Source organism: Triturus cristatus, chromosome 3_1 (genome assembly GCF_964204655.1).
Source record: "Triturus cristatus chromosome 3_1, aTriCri1.1, whole genome shotgun sequence".
Lineage (NCBI taxonomy): Eukaryota > Metazoa > Chordata > Amphibia > Caudata > Salamandridae > Triturus > Triturus cristatus.
In genome coordinates, this window is record NC_140583.1 from 340,880,906 (window position 1) to 340,902,820 (window position 21,915).

Here is a 21,915-nt window from a genome sequence, read left to right on the forward strand (position 1 = left end):
GACAGTGATGTCTGCAGGTGCAGAAGCAGGCACAAATGGATCTAAAGACAAACCATGAGAGGAAACAGGGGCGCACAGGGGGTGTGTCAGAACAATTCTCTTCCTTGGTCATATAAAATCTGAAGTTTTGGTACCTGTCCTTACCCCTGAGTGTCCCTCTCGCTCTCACACACTCGCTCGCCTCTGAGTGTCCATCTGTAGTATGCGATTCTTCCCCTTTAGTATGTTACGAGATCAAGAGCGTGATCACATGCTTGTTGGTATTACATTTCAGATGTAAAGTGTGATCATGAGCGTGATCATGCATACCGTTTACTTTGGATCTAATGTTATTATGTGGAGCTCATGGCCCCATTCCTTCTCCATGATTTCAGAAAAATACTTAATAATAGACTGCATTGCAGCAATCCACTCCACATCTTCGAGAAGAGATTTATCAAAGCACCAGCGCCTAATATTTCGAGGCTGTGTTCCCTTCATGTGGATTTTAATAGAAATGGCTGAATGATCAGAAAAGGCATTGGAAAGTATCTCCGTCTCACTAGATAAAAGATTATCAATCAAAAAAAAAAATCCATTCGAGATGCGGTCTTATATCTGGAAGAATAGCATGTATTATCTCACTGTCCTGGATGACTTTGATGCCACGGATCCAGCAAAGCAAAGTCCTTTTGCATCATATTAATCAATTTATTTGATTTGGGTTTTAGTTGTTTCTTAGCTGGATTAGAAGTATCTAGGCGAATATCTTGAATAAAATCTCTCCCCCAAATTATAGAGCCCTCAGAGACTGCCAATAGATCATAAATTTGAAGTAAAGCAGACATGTCATCAAATATAGGACCATAATAATAGATGAAATACTACCCCACTACGGTTAATTTGTACATATATCCAGCGACTTTGAACATCGTGACTGACTTTTAATATTTGGCAATTGCAGAAAATATAATAGCCACCCCATGAACTAACAAGTTACCCAAAGCAAAATAGGTTTGGTTATACGCCTTTGGAAGAATTCATTTAGGTGTATCAGACTTAAAATGAGTCTCCTGGAGAAACAGCACTTGGGGGGGAGAAAGAAAGCAACCAATTTAACATTGCACTTGCTTTTCTTGAATTCAACTAGCCATTCACATTGCACGAAATTATTTTGATACTATCCATTCATAATAGAAATGACAGCTTTCATTGCGCCAAAAATACACAGAATTAGATATTGAGAGAAATAAGAATAAACACACTTATGTATGCAATCAAAAAGCAGTCCTCTCATTTTTTCTATGCTACCCCATCCCCACCCTAGCCACCCCAAAACCCCACGTGGTGAGTGTCCCCCTAGCAGCACTCCACGCAAAACCCCTAGCTGATGGATGCCATGGAACTGCATCCTCATCTGTCAGAATCGGGTCCCCACCACCGCCACCATCCCCACCCTTCTTGAGAAAAAACAGAAGAGAGAAAAACAAGATAACAGGAATTAATGCTAGTCTATGGTTGTATGATGTTACAACGCATGCCATTACCCCGTATACCGTTGAAACACAAATCTTTACCCCGACTTGCTGTCGCGGGTGCGCTGGAAGTTGGAAGAGTTTAATTTACTATTCCAACTCTACTGTGAGGAACAGTAGGGAAGGTGTTGGAGTTAAATCCAACACCTTCTACCCCCTGCTACACACCTTTCGCCTTGCAACGGCATGCGGGTTGATGGCATGCGTTGTAACACTTGCAGTGAAACAGCTTTTTCCCCCAGTCTACATATATCTCTAATTTCTAATTGTTTTTAAGAAGTCCTGTGCTTCCAAAAGAACATTAAAGATCTTAATTTGTCCTTTCCAAAGCACCTTCCATTTTGAAGACAGAACCAAGGAGGCCTGTGCTCCAATTGATCTAAATTTAAAGGCAAGCAATTGAAACGCCTTTCTCCGCCTAGCTGAAGTCACTAAACGATATGAGAAAATCTTCAAAGAGGCATTTTGCAAGTCCGTGAACGTTTTCTGCTGGATCGCTCTAGTGAGGCCCTGTTCGTTAATCCGGAAATCGGAGAAGTTGACCAGAATAGTTCAAGGATATTTGACCCCAGGTGTCTGATAGAAAGGAACTCGATGAGCCTGCATGATTATCAAATACTCATGAGCAGATGGTAAAACATGATTTTTATTCAACATATAGATAAGATAAGGAACTGATTGTATTTGGCCCTGGGATTCACTCCCTTCTGGAATTACAGTAAATCGAATATCAGAACGTCTTTTATGATTCTCCATAGATTCTAATTATAGCTCCAGTTCTGTGATTTTTGCAAATTCAGGTGTCGTTCAAGATGGCAAAAGTGCCAATTTGTCCACGATGTCTAAAATTCTTTGCTCCGCAGACCGCAACTGGTTTAGCAATACCAATAAGGTCTCCTCCATTTTAGTAAAGCCTTTGCTTTATTAGCTTCATATTCAAAGCTTGATGACTTCAAGCAGCGGATCTCCACCAGAATTGTATCCAGCATTGTTTTCAAAGCTTCTGGCAGAAGCTTCTGAGTCACACAAGGATTTTTAATCAATGGTACTTGTGAGTGGATATTCAGTTCAGGAGCAACCATCGCTTGTAAGCTGAGGCCAGTGCTTTGAAATAGAAAGGGGAGGAAAGAAGCTTCTTCTAAAGCTCCCGAATCCCCCGAAACAATTGGAGGGGTATAATCCGGTTTCTCTTGCACATTTTGAGCAGCGTCCCCTTCGGCTGTTGAATTTGTGGGCCCTGATATTGTTATAATCGATGGCAAAACTCCCACTCTGATCTCCTCACTGGAATGCTTAGTCCAGATATTTAAGAACAAATAGAATAAAGGGAAGGTTTTAGGTTCGGACGCTGCTGCCCCATGTCCTGCTGCTGACTGCGGAACTGGATCCTCTGGCCCGCCCCCTTTCGCAGACAGACGTTGGCGCTCTGCCTTGTACCCGGAGCTCCAGCGGCGTTCAGGTGCACCAAAATGAGGCACTGAAAGGTTTGGAAAGACCAAGACAGTGTTGCGGTGTTGCGGTTAAGGGATTTTGGAAACTGCCGCTTTGAACCACTTTGAACCATGGCGGTTTGATTTTGCTGGGAAAAATTAGTTGAATGAGTTTATTGAGAAAGCGTGATGAGGTTTGGTGAGCTGTTCCTGCTGTTTTTGTCAAGTGGGGGGTTTCCTCCACTTCTACCCTTTGACCAGTGGGCTGAATAACCTTTGTTGAGGCAGTGGAGCCTGGTATAAGTGTGGTGTCAGCATTTGCTGAGGATTCTGAGGTTTTCGAGTCAAGCAGACTTGGTGCCAGCTGTTGCTAAGTTATTGGAAATTTATAAGGCCGGGTCCAAGCTGCCATTAAGCTTTGCAGAGATATACCGAGGTCTCTTCTGTTTAGAGGGAGGATTGCTCCTGATCGCTCCTATTCAGCTGGTGGAGCCCGTAAGAGGAACTGGTATGATCTGCTGACACTCACCGGTGGAAGTAAAGGAGTGGCGAAGGCGAAGTGTAAAATAGGCTCTATGCATGACTTTGTGGCTTACATAGGGCTGTGCTAGTTTGCCAGTGCTTGTGGGAGGTATACGCTTGAGTCACAATAGCAGAAAGGCAAGGCTTTGGTTTTCGATGCACTTGTAGGCCATGCTCCCTACTGTCATGCGACAACTCCACACAAAAAGTGTTTCACCAGTTCCTCCTGTCCCCCCTAAACAACACAAGAGGGCCTCACAGAGTAGGGTGGCTGGCTGGCAAGACAAGCATATGGAGACAATCCTGGCCAACAGCTCGGCAAAGAGGGAAGGGGAACAGCTGAAGGTTTATTTTTGCACAAGCCTGGGTCTGCAGCAATAGAAAAAGCTAGTATCTCCTGTCCAATTTCTAATAGCTCAGAGCATTCAACTCCATCTCCAGTCTCCATTCCACTAATGATGAACATGGGGTCAGATAAAAATCTTGAGACCCGGCCTCTTCAAAAACCTAAAACCTTCCCTTTGTTCACAAATTTAGGGTCTAAGCATTCCAGTGTGATTTTGTTCCTATTTCCTGCACGTTGTTGGTTTTAAAATATTTGAGTAATATCTTTCATTGTGAAGGACCCCCCAGATCTGACAGTGATACCCACTTTGCCTATTCATACATGAGAGAGTTCATGAAGAAACACTATATTAGACATCTTAAAGTGGCACTATATTCTCCAGTCTCTAATTGTTTGGTTGAGAGAGTAAACAAGTTATTGAAAAAGGTGTACAATCTGCTTTGGCAAGTGGGGTACCAGTTGATGTCTTCTTAAAACAAAAGGTTTGTGCCTATCATCCACAGTCCCCTACTGGTGTATCTCCTTTTCTTCTGTTCAGGAAAAAGAAACGTAGGTCATATGTGTGTCCTGATTTTTTAAAAGACACGTTGCCAAAAGTTAAAGTTTGCCATTGTGCCATTACAAAGATGGTAAAACAGAGAGTAGACACTGAACAAATGAAACAGAAATTATATTATGATGCCACTCATGGTGTTAAATGTTATGACTTCAAAATAAATGACTGGGTACTTATTAGACAGCTTAACAAGGTAAAAAAACAAAGAGAATCTGTATTCTCTGAACCAATTCAGATTGAGAAAGTCTCCAAAGGTGCTGTTTGGTTGCAAGGAGATCTAGTCAAATTGACACCTGAACAAACATGTGCCATTTGTAAACACAAACAATTGGAAAGTCTAGACTGGTTTAATTTGAAAGATGATGAGTCTTCTTCAGACATGGTGCAACCACAAGTTTCCTCCAGTAATACTAAAGTTGATGTTGAAGGCGGAATTCCTGCTGATGTGACACACAATGGTGTCTCTACAGAGTTTCCCAATGATTCTACTTCTGTTGCACCGGATACTAGCGTGCAGATTCAATCCAGATCTGCACCAAATGTTTCCATGCCGGACAGATTTAAAGATTTGTATGTACATTAAATGGTTCCTTTATTTTTCATTATAAAAGGGAAGATGATGTAGTATGTGATTCCCCCCTTTAGTATGTTAGGTGATCACGAGCGTGCTCACGCGCCTGTTGGTATTACATTTATAGACAGAGCGTGATCACGAGTGTGATCACGCATACTGTTTACTTTTGGATTTAATGTTATTATGTTGAGCTCATTGCCGCATTCCTTCTCCATGGTATCCGCAACCGTGTTCTCAGTTAGGGTTGGAGTTTCATGGAGAATGGACCTGCGGGCTGGGGGCTCCTGCTTCATTTGGAACAAACCTTTAACCTCTTCGGTGCCCGTGACGAGCTGGACTCGTCATGGGCCGCGGTGGCGCTGTGCCCATGACGAGTCCAGCTCGTCACAAACCCCGCCCGCTAATGTAACGGCCGGCACAGGGTGGGGAAAGGGGCGGGCACCGAAGGGGTTAACACTTACCTCTTTCGACTGTCTCCTGAATTTTCATTACTTCTCAACACCCTCTCGCTCTCCTACACACACCCAGCACCCACTCCTGCCACCCTGACATAGAAGTTTGTGCTAAAACTGAATGTGCCGACTACTGCATGCACAATGTTTGTGTGCATACATGACTGCATGTGTGTTTCCTTTTGTAATGTATCGTTTGCCACCTCTTGTATTTTGTTTGCTTTTGATACATGCACAACGGCCACAACTGCCTCATGTAACGTAACTTTCGTTTTAGTGTTTAGAGTGTCTGCCATTTATTGCAATCTTTTTACCTCTACGTGTACTTTGTATGCTCTTGTAACCTGCACACGTCACTTTTTCCTTTTGTAACGTATCGTTTGCTCCCTCTTGTATCTTGTTTGCTCTTGATACTGGCACAATTGTCACTATTGCCTCATGTAACGTAACGTTTGATTTTGTAACATGCTCACTTGTAATTTTTCTCCTTATGTATCATTACTGCTCCTATTGTGAAGCGCTCTGACACCTTCGGGTAAAGTCCGCGCTATATAAAAACGCATTACATAAAATAAAATAAATGTGCTGCTCTGCAGCCCTTCTACTGCCAGATTCAGCAGTATGAGCGAGGCATAGCAGTCTCCTAACGTCCACCGCCTTTGATCTGCCCCAACCACCCACTTCTATAAGTTAATAACTGAGACACATTACTTAAGGAAAGAAAATGTGAAATATAAGTATTGACATGGGCTTTGGTTCTTTTCCATTTGAAGCCTATACTGTTTCAAATCCATCTTGGTGACCAAAGAAGTAATACACAGTTCCAACCAGTTGTCATCTCACCTGATTCCAGCTCCCAGCAAACCACTCCACTTTGCCTTGACATGGCCCATTGTCACACGCCATGGTGCCCGAAGGCCTGTTGTTGCCACAGCCTTCCAGTGGCAAGCTGCTGATATGGTTGGTCATGCAAACAACAGTTCGGGTTCGAACTCCTTCCCCACACTCCGCAGAGCACTGCAAAAGATACACAGGCGGCATTAGCCTTTTCCAAGTCCAAACATGAATGGTCGACTTTGGCTAAAAGGTGGAACTTGAAAGGCAGTTTAGAACCTGGATTGAAAGAGGGAACTGCACGCACAACGGGGAAGGTGAGTGATGACAACAGTCAGTAAAAGAATGACCATTGCCTTCATCAATTTTAGCGCCTCTTTTTGGGCTGAGGGGCCAAGGGTTGCAAATAGCCTTATTGCCGTTGCCTGTGAGGCAATAATGTTTGCAAATTACACGCCACATCTTTATGCATTTTATCCAAGGCCATAATTGTAGAGACATATCATGGACTATTACCAACATGTGCGGGCAATGAGGCTTATTATTCTTGCTTCGAAATACAGAAACATGTAGGAAACACTAATAACATATGCGAATGACAAAAAAACACATGGGGATTCATATTTTATATAATTAGCACACATATTCATTCATAAAAAGGATTCATCGACTGCAACTAAAACATGTCATTAATGAGTTGATAGATGATGCGCTCACATTTTTCACCCATGTCAAGTGGCAGCACACAACAGTCCTTTATTTTGTTCATTTTTTCTTTTATCCAGCTCGCGGATATTCAATAGACACCGAAAGGTTGAAAACTGACTTGGTTTTGTGATGATTTAAACCTGTGATCTGTAGGTTTTCTGCAGCACTTGTTTAATTCTGAGCTGTCTTTACTACTGCGTAAATTCAGCGACATTTTTGAAATGTATTTACGCTCGAGTGCATGGCCAAATACTATATTCTCTTCTGTTGTGGAATTTCATTGTTTCCGTTTCGCTTCTGCTATGTCATTAAAAATGTTTCCAGAAATTAGTACTATTCATTGCATTTCTCTGATAAATTAGCATTTGAAGCTAGACAGCATTTCCAAAGTGGGGTTCAAGCTGTCTTTTAAAAAGCACGTCTATTGACTCAAAATCATGCATTAGCCTAGCGGCGTATGTAGACACAACCATCTAATAGATATCGATTATTTCATAGGAGAGCCAACCACTTCTGTGGCTCGGAGATGGCGCTAGACCAGGAGGTTCTACTGAGTTGCTCCTATGACATAACATTATGGTCCCGATACCGAACATTGTGGAATTCCATGAGGAGCATCCAGGTGTCTGGAATTATCAATATCAGCCATAATCTCTGCTTGGAACTCCCAGTTCTCTGATCAGGTGGTAATTGCCTGCAAGAGGACCCTTTAAAGCAGGGGAGTGGACATCTCTGGGGGAGGAGGAAGGGACACGTCTCCTGGTGTGGGGGGGGCATCACATGCCCGCCCTGCTTTGGACGCGCGTTGGATGGGAGCTGAAGATTCTGTCCTGGTGGAGTTCAGCTTTCTCAAAGCAATTTCACCAGCACTATGTTCTGGCTGATGAAATCGAGCCTGGTGTTCCCACACCCAGGAAAGCGGGGTTCGGGAATGCCAGCCAGCTAATAATTTTGCAAAGACAAACTCCACCCATGAATTCGACTCCACACAATTCGTAATCAGGGTCTTCAAACAGAAATATTACCATTGTATGTGCATAATCTCCAGCAGTGACTTAGCCATAAAAAATACAGCAATATGTATTGTTTTGTGTACATTTGAATTAGACATGTCTACTTATAGCTATGGATTTCATGTGTAACATCTGTAGGCTCGTTCCTTTATTCCTGCAGTTACAGGGACCGCTAAGCAACATCAAGGGTGAAGTTTCAGATGTTTCTTACCGAGCAGGGTACTCGGAAATCAGTCTGCTGTGTAGAGTTGGTCCAGCAATCAACCTTAACTCTCCTCAATAGCTTAGTCTAGGCCTAGCTTAAGGAAAGTGCTAAGAAGCTGAAATGGGAGACTTTGTGACACAGTTTTAACAGACAGTAGTAATAAAGATGGAATGCCCACCAAGAGACAGTGGGTAAAAAATACACTGACATATTTAAATATGCATACAGTAAAGACAAGACCCAAACAATTTAATCACACAAATCAACAAAGCAACATAGTTTCATTCACAAATACAGTTGCAGCACGGGGATCAACATCAAATACACCATGTATACAGTCTGCTGTCGCTATCTGACTGCATATGCTGCGCTGTTCCCAATGTTTTGAGAATACAGAGGATCATGATCCCCTGCCAAAACAGTAATTCTTTAATGCTGTTTGCGGTCATTATGAAAATTACATCAAGCAGAAATCATGATTGAAGTCTGCCTTGGGGAAGAAATTACGAACACAGTCAAATCGAATCTGGTGTCTCAGTGTTCACAGTTCAGAATGATGGGACCAAGAAACCTTGGTTTTTCTCCTGGTTTAGTGTTAAGGTTTGCCAGTACTCTCTCTTGGGGACTCAAACAGGGAGGGTCCCACAAAGGTTAATAGTACCAGACAAAATGTTAGAGCATGGAAGCAGCACGCTCAGTACTGCTCACTGCACCTTGCTTGCGAAGATCGATCTTGGGCAATCTTTCTCAAGTCTCTATTGAGGGATAAAAAGGACTTCTGCATGCAATGTATCTGAACCTCTGGATTTCTTGTGCTGGCTAGAGCCTTTTATGCTGGTAAGGTCAGAAACAAGGCAACCCAACAAAGCTTCGGCCTAATTCTGCTTATAAGAAAACAACAGTATGCAACTCCAAAGCGAAAGATTCACTGAAGAAGCGTTCTGTAAGTCTGTGTCACTGGGGCTTTCCGTTTGCTGGAGGGGATTTCTTCTTACATGCTCAGTTCTTAGCAGTTGGTAGAACCTCATGTTCAATCAGAGCCAGCGTAGCATCATATTCTAAAATCTGTGCCATTCAGAATTTAGCACATTTCCCCTTCTCAAAGAGGACTCTTCGTAGAGGAGAATTTTCCAAAGCTCTAAATGCATTATAGTGCCAGTGTGACGCAAGGCATTTAAATTCTCCCAGTGCCTGCCCTGGTGCGGAATCATGTGGCTTTACTACAGATAGAACCTGTAGACCCCAAAGCAGGATGAGGGACATGGAGATAGAATGGGCTGTCGCAAGTGTTTCTCTGTGGGCAAAAGCTATCCTTCCGTATACATTAGGTATTTATGAAAAAAATGGTTGCAATCATTTACGGGCAACCATAACAGGTACAATCAAATAGATCACAATCATTCTTTATCCGCATTACTGCAAATTCAACCTAACAACATTCACATAAAAATAAGCACAAAAATAGTTTTTTTTGGTTTTGTTTACTGAGCCACTTGAATACATTTATACTGTGAACTATGTATTCATCAGCCCTGGTGCAGCTACAGCATCCCACATTAAAGAAATGCTGCCACCAGTAAGAACCTGGATAGAAAGATTAACAAGAGTTACTCCTTCAATTACAAGCCATGGAAAATATATAAAGATCTCATCAGTTCTAGAATACACAACTGGACTACCTAGGGGGCATATGCCTGCAATCTCGGAATACGTTGAATTGCAATGGCAAAGACCTCCTGTATGGCCTAAAAGGCTAATCGGGAGCTAACTAAGTAGTCCAGGTATTCACATAGACCTCTTGTAAAAGGGTCTGTTTAATGGTAAATGGGCCGAGCATCTCACAATATGATATATTGTTAAAAAGGGTGCTGTCTAATCGGGTGGTGTCAACTGATGCAACAAACAATAGGTGCAATGACAAGGTGGCAGAATACACCTAATTAAAGACCACAAGGAGCTCCAATGGAGTCAGCACATAGATTTTCCATTACCATTGAGATATTGTTTCGCCCCCCTGTCGAGTCCTGAATCCAGACTGCAGACCTACAGGCACTGTCTTTTACGTGCCACTGACTACATTTGTTCCTATTTATTTGGCTATTCCCAACCTGAGGTATACATTCCAAATATACCATCTGGAGCTCCTAATTTTACAACTTAATCAACTCTGAAAGACAATAGTTGGCCTAGATTGAGAACACATGTCACAGAGCTCATAAATTGCAACACAACACCCCTAAAGAAAGGGAAACGGTTGTATTCTATTGATGTGCGACTTTCAAATCTTCAATGCCAACATTTTGATAAACCATGAGAGCATCAAGGGCCATAATGTTGGCACCACAGAAGTTTGTTGAACCGATCTGAACATCTAAAAACATTTGTGGGAAGAAGAAATGTGGAACATATTGCAAAACCTATACCCATAGGACCTCCAGCGAACGAGTTCATTATTACTGCTCTAATATTGTGAATTTATTTGAATTTCTTTATATATATAGAGCTTCACGAGAACAAGTATGCACTGGCAGCAATGGCAGGCTTGTCAAGAGTACAGAGGGAAAGTGCACATTGAATTCGAGTGAGCCAAAACTGGGAAGCCAGAATTTACTCGCAATGGTTGGTGATTATATATGATCTTTAATAACTGAAAACAGAATCTACTCCAGTTTTAGTTCACATAGTATCATATTTTCTTTTCAACAGAATCTCCTGTGTGGGTGGAACACAGCCATCAATTTAGAAGTGGCAGAAAGATAGGGAGTATTTACATACTTTATTACATGGACTGGGGATTTCATACATTTCGCAATTCAAATAGACATATTGACTCACTTTTACAGTGCTAGATAACATTATATCCAAGAGAAAGAGAGTATGCACACAAGCCTCATTGACCCAAAGAGGTGATATTAGCAACATATTTATCGTGTTTGTTATCACCAGCATAATTCACTTACCAAATCCCAAAACAGACATTCAGAAACATCCGCAGAAAAGCTTGAACAACATATTTGATAATAGAAACTCAAACTTTGACCTTAGTTTTCCTTTTATTACAGTGAAATGAGATCAACAAACACTTCACTTAAAGCCAAATGTTGTCAGTGTGTTCAAATTATTATTCATGCTATATCTCTGAATTACAGTCTGGGGGCTTGTTTTTGTGCATCCTCAGTTCATGCCTTACAAATCAAAACAACAACAAAAATGATACCCTTCCTTTAAAAGAGTCTCAGTGGAGTGACAAATGCATATACAGTAATGAGTGGTGTAAAAACGAAAGAAATAAACTACTTGGATTGTTGAATCAGCAGACAAATCTCCAAATAAGTAGGGGAAGATGTTCTAAAATGGTGTTGTAACCTAAGCTGATCTTCACGCATATCAATATTTATTGACTTTACTGGATACACCAACTCTTCCTTGCCACAATATAGAGTAAGTTATCAGTCAAAGGAGATTGTTTATTGATGAGAGAACACTTCATTCCATCTGATATCTTGAGGAGGAGAGTGTAAGAACTTGCCCATGAGGGGCATTTGTATCAGTCTCTACCAATTAAGCATGTCAATGAGAATTTCTGGTGGCCATAAATGTTTGAAGAATTTATTGAGTGAGTATGTAGGTGGTCATATGTAAAGAAGGTGAAAAAAGATTCAAAGTTTGAGAAAGTATGACACAGCATATACAAGTTCCAGGGTTGCCGTGGTATAAACTATGTCAACATTTTATAGGACCATTAAACTGTCTCCCAAATATCATGAGGAATGTCATGGTGTCGGTGGATATGGCCACAAGATGGACTGAAGTAGAGTTTTTAAGTGGTATCACCAGAGTCAAAACCATCAAGGTTTTAAGGTGTACCTTTGGGAGGGAAGGTACGTCCACAGTACTGGTTACTGACAATGACGAGATTCCTGAGAAAGTGTGGTATCCAACACTCTAGAACTTTGCTGTTTAATCTCCTAAGAAATGATATTGTAGAAGGGCAAATCGTTTGGTGAAAGGTCTGACTGAAATGGCAGTCAAGAGTAACTTGGGACGTAAAGAAAACCATTATTGGTATGGTTTGGGCACAGCGTACTTGTGACAATGGGTACACTGGATACATGCCTTTTAGCATGATTAGAGGAAGAGAAGTACAAACTAAGTTGGTTTCAGGGTGGTTAAGGAGTGGCATGAGTGATAGAAGCAGGTGTGCAGTGCTCAAGAGTAAACAGCGTGAGAGGAAGCGGGTGGAAGTTGGGGATTGGGTCAAGGTTAAGGTTCGGAGATTGAGTGCAGGAATGTACAAGTTCAGAGGACCGTATCAAGTCAGTGAGTAGAAATTATCTCAAACTGACTAACGGTCAAAAGTGGAATAGAAGGAGAGTAGAACTGTATGAGAAACATGGGAACAATGCAACCATATGTCCAGAAGGCGACAGGACAGTGTAGTGGATTGATGTTGATGAGTGATTCAGAGATCTAAATTGATTGCAAATGGGTGAAGTAAAATAGACTGGTGGTAGTGTCAGAATGTGTGCAGGCGACTGGTCCGGAGCAGGCTTCTCCAGTGAGTAGCTCGTAAGCTACAAGTAGCTTTCCTTATGTGCAGCTCAGCTAAGTTAGAAGTTTTTGATCGGTTGAATTGATATATATATACCAAAAATGAACAGTGTGTATATAAGACAAAAATGTATGTATCTTAAGAACTCATAACCTAATGTTAGGAGAAAAGTGGTTGAATTTCCAAAATATATTTGAAGCTGATATTTGAATGATAAATCATGCAACACTAGGGACATTTTTTATTGATTATTAGGGCCTTAGTTCCAGGAGCATTGCAGCTATAGCTGTTATGTTTAACTCACGTTGAGGTATTCCACATTGACAAAGCCTTTTTCACATTGCTGTTGGTAAAAATTGTCAGATGAACTGAGGTGATCAGTGCTTGTATCCTTCTTATGGTGGCCACTAACGTAATCATGTCGGATGCAGTCACTATTACAACACAAATTTTTGTAGCTCAGGATGATTTTCATTCAACGTAAGAAGTTCTTATCACAGAAAAGGTTAGAGACCCCTGTTCTTGAAAGACATGTGGAGTTCCAGGTGGTAGAAATTGAGAAGGAAGAGAAGTGCAGGTACATTGAGTGAGATGGGCTCCCGTCAGGTTGAATGGCTGCATGTTATGAAGAGGAGAGAGTACAATTTTAGTCAATACAGCTCTGTGGATTGACCCTTTGATTTACTTCAAGATCTCATTAGGCATTTTATTATATGTACATTTTTCATCACTCTCATATTTTAATTTTTTTAATGTTTATAGTTAACAGTTTTCACTCAGGTGAAGCTGATTTAGTCCTTTTAATTTCCTTTACATTTATCATAAGTTTCTCGTTCCCACGATGTTTGGCCATTTCTATTGTTTGCAATTTGTGGAAAATAAGGAAGAAAGGGGATTGTAAGGCCTGGGAGGAACTTGATGGCATTAGAGGATTGTGCACTTATGCCATTAAGGTAATCAGATTCTGAAGGGCAGAGTTGGTTGTTGGCTGGTGAGGGAGACGGTCTTCTTATCGCCTCTGGTCTCTTATCAGAATAAGGACTACATTCAAACTGCTGCCTGTCTGAAGCCATCAATACAACAAGATGCCATTCTAGAGATGACAAAAACAGAATATTTGGGTAAAAGGTATTGGAAAAGATTGGTTATTAGGAGGTACTAAACTATTACTTTATTGGTTACATGGATAATGAGTCTGACAGTGTTAGACAAGCAGAAACACTGGCAATGTATATTTGCCAAATATAGATAGCATTTAGGTATTTGTGAGGAAAATGTACCTCTCTTGTCAATTTCAGGCTTTACATGATGTTTTCGCATTGTGCAGGACATCTCAAAGTGGTAAATATTTTTATTTAGGTAATACATCAACTTTATTTCAAAACTCTGTAAAAACCATTTTCCTGAAAATAGACACCTATTTCACTTTCTGTACTGTTCACATTTTTTATTGGAAATTCTAATTTGGGAATAACTGGAGAGTTATTTTGCCCAAGGCAACCATGGCGGCCTACTTGTACCTATATTCTGTACAGGTAAAGTCCAGATAACTTCAACTGTGTGATTGTTATTAGTGATATTCCGTATCACGACCAGTAAGCACTGCTTCCTAAAACTATAAAAAATATATATAGTCATTGAGGAACAAGTTGCACCTGCACCTGTTTAGGAAAGACAGATTGTTGCAGGTCTGAAGAAAAGTGTTGACATGCTCAGACAAAACTTCAGACAACAAACACTATCTAGTATGGACCCTCATAAAAAAAGATTTAAACCATTGAGACATGTTTGGCTTACCCTTCACATATAAGCAACAGGAGTAAACCCATAGACCTAGTTGAGATCTGGGTGAAGTAGTGTATACGAACAACAATAACTCAACTGGTATTATTTACAAGACTGGTAGATAAGCATGCACAAAACATTGCAAGAAAGGAAGGTAGGGAGACTTATAGTTTGGTTAAAGGTGCCAAAGACATCATGTATTGAATGAATGCAAGAGAGAACATGAACTTGAAGGTACAAACAAATTGGGAACAGTTGTACCAGCACTGTAAGAAATAAATACGTAATTGAACCGACGAACTTTGTGCACACAAGTGCTCGTGACACTCTAGGTGGACGGCGCAGGTGACAAGTGAAACAGCGATAAATAGCGCAAGGTGAGAATGTGACAATTGATACACAGTACTTGTGGTTCACAGGTAAATGCGCTGGGAGAATTTAGCATGTTACTACGCATGATATTACATCGCGTTCTATTACAACGCGGTCGTTACAACGACCGCTTAGTTAGAACTCAATACCTTTACATCGCAAGTCATTAGATCGACTTGCTGTAGGGGGCGCGCTGGACTTAAGAATAGTATAATTTAATATTCCAACTCCGGCGTGTGCAACAGGAGGGGAGGTGTTGGAATAGTAAATTATACTATTCCTTAGTTTAGTGCGCTCCCTACAGCAAGTCCATCTAATGACTTGCAATGTAAAGGTATCGCATACTAACAACGCGGTCCTTGTACTGTGCTGGGATGTCGACGGCATTTCGATCCATGTAGATTAGGATCATCATCAGGACCAGGTTACTGAATGAAGGGTGTTATACAAGAGAGGAGGCAAGGAGAAATGAGGCCATGTAATGATGTGGGCGGGAAAAAGAAGTGAGGGAGGCAGTAAATTAATACCTTGGCACCGTTAGATGAAGTAATGAAGGAAAAGGAAGTGCCGGTGGGACAGCAAGGCTTGAGCACACCGAAGATGCCGCCAAATGCGCGAGGCAATGTGCTGTGGGAAGAAGAAACGGCGGGTTGGAAGGGAGGTTGGAGGAGACACAGGCGCATGAGTTTGTACAATGGCAGGCACTTACCGTGGAATACAGTGAGGCAGGGAGTGAAATATGTTCACGGGATGGGGTAAATACAAAGTAATGGTGGAGCCCCACAGGGTCTCGATGGAGGAGTGAACACTTAGAGGCTGTCCCTGGAACAGAAGGCTCCCGGTAAGTAGATAAAAGCAAGCGCAAAAGAGACAATGCGGCAAGGCAGTGGGGTGGTAGGCTTACCCAATTCCGTGTATCATCCGGGTGAGGCAGAGGCTGAAAGGAAAGGGGACCAGAGTTAGGGAGACAGGCCCATGGAGGGAACAAGTGCAATGGGAAGTTGCAACAGCGAAGGGCCCACCGCTGTTTGGGACTCACCGGAGTGCTGGAAAAGCAGAGGGGGCCTGGGCGCAGGTAGAATCCTGGTGGGAAACCTGTGTCTGAGCCCCGATCCTCAGGGTGCCGTCGGGTGCGATAGGCTTGAAACAGGTCAGCAAGTGAGCTGGGGGCATGGCAGCTGAAATTAGATGTTACTAGAGAGGGATAGCACCGCATGTGCATGGAGGCGGAGGGGGCAGGGGAGGAAAGGGGTGTTTTGGTGGTGTCCAAAGGTGGGATCTAGGCGAGACATGGTAATACGATCTTGTCTCATACAGGTCTTCATTTACCGCCTCCCTTACTTCTGTTTCCCACCCACATCATTACTTGGCCTAATTTCTCCACACCTCCTCTCTTGTACAGCACCCTTCATTCGGTAACCTGGTCCTGATGATGACCCTAATCTACATGGATCGAAACGTCATCGACATCCCAGCACAACTTGTGGCGCCTTATACTCTGGTTCACTAAAATGCCTAACTCTGTACAAATGTATGTAATTAAATACCTATGAACCACAAGCACTGTGTATCAATTGTCACATCCTCACCTTGTGCCGTTTATTGCTGTTTCACTTGTCACCTGCGCCGTCCACCTAGAGTGTCATGAGCAAGGTGTGTCAGGTTATTTACGTATTTATTGCTTAAAGTGCTGCTACAACTGTTCTCAATGTATTCATACCTTTAAGTTCATGTTCTCTCTTGCATTCATTCTATACATGATGCCTTTGGCACATTTGACCAAACAATGAGTCCCCCTACCTTCTTTTCTTGCAATATTTTGTGCATGCTTATCTACCAGTCTTGTAAATAATACCAGTTGAGATATGGCTTACCCTTCAGGCATCATTCTCTAGGCACAACAGATCTCCCACAAAAGGAAAACCATTCGCAAGAAGGCTTCAATCTGATTCAATGATTTTGCAATGATTTTGCTTATACTGTGACTTCCAAAGAGTCCCTTCAAGTGTCTGGAACTTTTGTCTACAACTTTCTTTGTCACTGCAAACTCAAGCTAAGTGTATACACAGCTGTGGGCTATGTGGCTGGACACTGTAAACATTCTTGTACCATATGTTGATTTATGCTCCTTCTGATGCATGGAGTACAAATATTAAAGATCTCATTGACCTGCTGATCATGGTTCATCCTTGCTTTGACCCTTGGTCCTCCTTAGATGTCTGTGTGTTTACTCGAGGTCTGTTTTAGAACCACCTGCCCGCATAATCCCATTATGGCACCGAAAAGTTCTTATTGGCCTGTTTGTGGAGTCCTAAGAAAGTTCGGGGGCACCACCAACATTTCAGTGGATGTTTATGGGCTGCAGGGTAGAGCTGTAGCCCCACAGAGTGCTTTCTCCACAACGTTACCCAGAGACTTTTTATTGTTTCAAGTACTCCTGGAGCTGGATATTTCTGTTCATAATCTCTGAAGTGTGGGGGCCCCCTGTTGGTTGGTCCTAAAGCCACAAAAGCAGCATAGTAAAAGTAGAAAGAAAGCTCTGGGGGACGCTATTTTCACTCACTCAATCAATCAATCAATCTAACAGTATTTGCAAAGCACAACACTGTCACCCCATGGGCATATGGGCACTGTGTCTCTGTCAAAGAGCCAGGTCTAGAGCCTCTTTCTGAAATCTGCCAATGAGGAGACTGTATGAAGCTAGAGGAACAGGCCGTTCCAGGTCTTTGAAGTGATGTAGGTGAAGGAGTGGCCACCGCTGCGGCTGAGACAGATGTGTGTGCAAGGCAGAGTGAAGCTGAGCACAGGTGTCTGGAGGTTTGGTGGAAGTTCAGTTGATGGTTGATGTAGGTGGGTCACAAGGTTGTGGAGGGCTTTGTAGGTGTGCACGAGGATCATAAACCAGCATCTCTTCTGGAAGGGGAGCCAGTGGAGGTCTCTCAAGTGGGGGGCAATGTGGTTTCATTTGGGAGGTCCAGAATGAGTCTGGCATCAGTGTTCTGTATGGTCTGGAGTCTTCTGAGGAGCTGGGTGGAGATGCCTGCATAGAGGGCATTTCCGTAGTCGAGGAGCCTGCTGATGAGGGCATGAGTGACGGTCTTTCTGGTGTTGGTTGGGAACCATCTGAAGATTCTATGGAGCATGCTAATCATGGAAGCATGAGGTGGAGACTGTGTTGATTTGTCGTTTCGTAGTAAGTTGGCTGTTGAGGATGATCCGTGGTTGCGTGCATGGTCAGTCAGTGTGGTTCCAAGTTTTGCAGGCCACCAGCGGTGGTCCCATGCAGAGGTGTTCTTTCCGAAGATCAGTTTTGTTGCATTTCTGTAATTATTTATTGACAATATTGATGGTTAGCTAAGCAAGGTTCACAGTACAATTAATGCTACTGAATGTTGGTACTATCCCAATTGTCTTCAATCGTGGTTAAAATCTGTATCGAATATTGGTACTATCCTTATTGGTTTGTTTCAGTGGTGCTGCAATGGTGAAGTATAGCATGTTGCTGATTTTACTAATATAATGACACTCTAACAAAGCCCGCAGGTCTCCCTTATTTGATATTGACACTGCCTTATATTTTAATATCGCATTGAGTGTAGGTGTGGGCATTGTGGTTAGAAGGTTCAGGACACACTAGTAGTGTAAAGTATTATTAGGGTGTCCCCAAAGGTATTTTCATCTACCTGATTGTCCATATTTATACTCTAATGCATTATATTCAGGGGTATGCATGTAATAAAATTAGTTTTTCTTTTCATAAGAAAAAGCACTAGCTGGGTAATAATTCATTGAGTGTTGTTCTCGTAAACCAGTGAGTTGGTATTACTAGCCCACAACAATGCCCTTGAGCAGGCCTTGAACTGTTCTGCTTTGTTACCCTGAGAGAGTCAAGAGATACAGTGAGGTCTTTGGCTCCCAGTAAAGAGAAAGATGTGTACTTTTAACTTGTGAAGGACTCACATCCTGCGCAACTAATAAACACATTTCGTATGGTAAAAATATGTTGTAAATTAGTTCCAGTGAGCAACTTACACAGAAATTCATTTGGCTGGAAGGGCTTTATAAAGTCAATCATACAACATGGGTACAAATTAATTTTTAAAACTTATTTTTTGGTAAAAGTTTAATTCTAAACAGCAGTGTCCCTCCCATGCATGACTGTTGGCATACAGAGACAATAAAGTAGAGATCGTATTTTTCTCTGTCTGCATTTATCTTATCTTCCCCAGTGCTAGTTATTCGCCAGGTCAGAACTCGTGATGTGGATCAAAGCTATGTGAGCAATCTTCTTTTAATGAGACATTCCACCAGATCTGGCTGCCACAACCCTGGGCTGTGCACCAAATGTACATTTTCCACAAAGTCAATTAGCCTATGTACAACTTCATTTAGGTTGACACAGAACACTTTGAGCATCCAAATCTTCACTTTGGTTTGTGCTACAAAAGGCAAGATAAGGATACTTTAAGATGTACTTTGGCTGGCCTTTGTGAGATTTGTTTGGCAAACTTAACATAACGTGCATAAAAGACCATGGTCACTCTTCACTTTTAAACCATCCAGTAGGATTTCCTTTATCGTATTACCATATGAGCCTGGATTTGAGAGGGCATTAACAGTTATTGGATTTTTACAAGCACAGTAACATTCTGTGTCATGAATGCTGCAGTTATCATGTGTTTGTAGGTTACTATGAAGAAAAATGTTGAAGGTATTCATGAATGAATTTTTGAAAGCTGTTGAGGATGAGAGATGCACATTCCATCACAGCTTAGGATTGAAGGAGAAGCTTGGGAAGAAAAGGATTTCCAAATTATGAGTTGTATAAGCGGCTGAAAACATGACTCATGTAGAATGGGCATTAACTGAATCTTTTAGTGCATTACGTTGTAAAAGATGAATAAGCACTTACCCTCTCTTTCATTTAAATAAGGAAATGCTCAGATAAGGTCTTGTAGTAGAAGTTAGATATAGTGAGGCATTTCACCTGTATGATGACTACTAATCACCTACCTATATTAGCAATGTGATTGTATGTTGAATTTATTTCTAAAAATGGTTTGGCACATTTGATAATATGTCCAAAAAGAAGAGAGGTAGAAAATATTCATACATTAGAGAAGACCCTAGAGTAATTACAGAGGAGATCCTCGTGTTGGATACCCTGCTGTCTCAATTTATTATGCAAAGAACACCTTCTTAGTCTTATGTTACCATCAACAATTAATGTCCTTTGGTAACTGCCAATACTGTGAGGTATTACATGCTTACATGTACATGTTTATATTGATTTGCAGACATTTACATAAAATATTACATACATTCCAGTCAGAATAATGTCTACATGTTGTAGTACACAGAAGTATCATACTGAATCATCATACTGAAAAACAGGGAGCCCCATTTAGTAAACGTGAAATTAATATTACTCTAGGAAAGAAATCATTACAGAGAAATAATTTTAGCAAAAAGCACACAGTTGTTATTTTGTGTCTGTATCTTGATACATTGACTCAAAATATAGCAGATATTCCTGGCAAAAGCACCTTTGAGTGTATGAGTACACAGAGGAGTAACATATTGTTAACAGCAAGCCTCACTCAGTACAAAAGTAGGTAATATAACACTGTAAAAGACACACCAAAGGTGATATGAAGTGAGCAAAGAATAAAGTTGAAACATTTGTTCTGTAACTTTGTAACATATTGAAACTACAACTTTTTATTTATTGGAAGATACAAAGTTAGACTGTTAGGTAATTTAAATCAGGCTCAGCTGTGGGCGTACCGGGAGAAGGCAGATTCAAGAAATTCTGAATGTCGTGGACTACAGTTGGTTTCCAAGTATTGGCCTTGCAGTTGCAAAGGAAAGTGAGCTACCTAAAGAGGAACTTCTCAAAGTGTTACAGAGTAGCAACTATCAAGTGAATTGCGGTTAGGTGGAAAACACCCAACACAGGGTTCTTAATGGCTGAAACAAACTGAGTTTGGTTTTGTAGGAAAAAGTATTTATAGGAAAGAACAATTTGTTAACATCTAACTAAAAGAACGATGTAGGGGTGGGCGGAAATCGCGAAGTGCATTCCGTTGAGTTGTCTAAAAACTCAGTGAAATTCCACAGAGTTCCACTTGCAGTGGAATGCCACCCAGTCCTAGTCCTGACACACTGTAAGACCCCTGTAGTTCCTGAAAACACTATGCTTCCTTATGTAAAATGAAGCAATGCCGTTTTCAGCAGAGTCAACAGCAAAGAATCATTTGTATTTAGATATAACTGATAAGAAAGTGGAGCAGAAGGTTGGTAATTTCTGGTAATACTAAAAAAGTGGAAGTCACCAAACATGCCTACAGAACAAAAGGCCAGAGAAGCTAAAGAAAGCACATCAGAGCAGCAAGCTGGCGCTATTAGAATGCGGGAATATAAACTACAGTACGTTAGTATCATTTCCACAGCACAAACAGCACTACAGCAATTCGTCCACACTTCATAGAAATACATGTTCATTCGGAGATCCGGTCCTAGTCCGTAATCAGGGAGTATGCCAAGAACGCAATGAGGAACATGTGTACATACAACCTTGTAAACCGTGACATATGCAGCAAGAAAAGACATTCAGACAATTAAGCCCCACTTTATAAAGAAAAAACAGACATGGCGATGAAACAATGAAATCCGAAAAAGTGAAATCAGTGAAACCTCCCTTTCCTAAATTGAGTCTACCCGGTTCACTTTGGGTGGGAGGGGGATTCTGAGAAATAAGTGTCCAGAATCTGTTTGTTTCGAAGCTATAAGCGAATGGTCTGAGGTCTCTCCTTGCCTCTGTCCTTGAGCTGGAGCACAGAGATCCAGTGAACTAAGGAGTGTTCTTTGCAAAGTGACCCTGAAGACACAGAAGGATCTGAACGGGGGTCATCAAGATTTGTGAAGGCACATCGGCCAGGCACACGGTACTCATAGCAGCCTCAGGCCCCCAGAGCTGTGCGCTGCTCTCAGTGAATTGCACACCCACTGACACGCACCTACAGAATCTTTCCAGTTTTAGAGATGTTCAC

The 21,915-nt window shown here is 41.7% G+C and overlaps 1 protein-coding gene across 1 annotated transcript in view; it reads right to left on the bottom strand.

Moving 5' to 3' along the window:
• THSD4 (thrombospondin type 1 domain containing 4) overlaps positions 1-21,915 on the bottom strand; it is a 2,089,562-nt gene that overhangs the window by 94,761 nt on the left and 1,972,886 nt on the right. Inside the window, exon 15 of the mRNA XM_085644058.1 lies at positions 6,238-6,411. Coding sequence (XP_085500184.1) covers positions 6,238-6,411 — 174 coding nt within the window. The remainder of the gene's footprint in view (positions 1-6,237; positions 6,412-21,915) is intronic.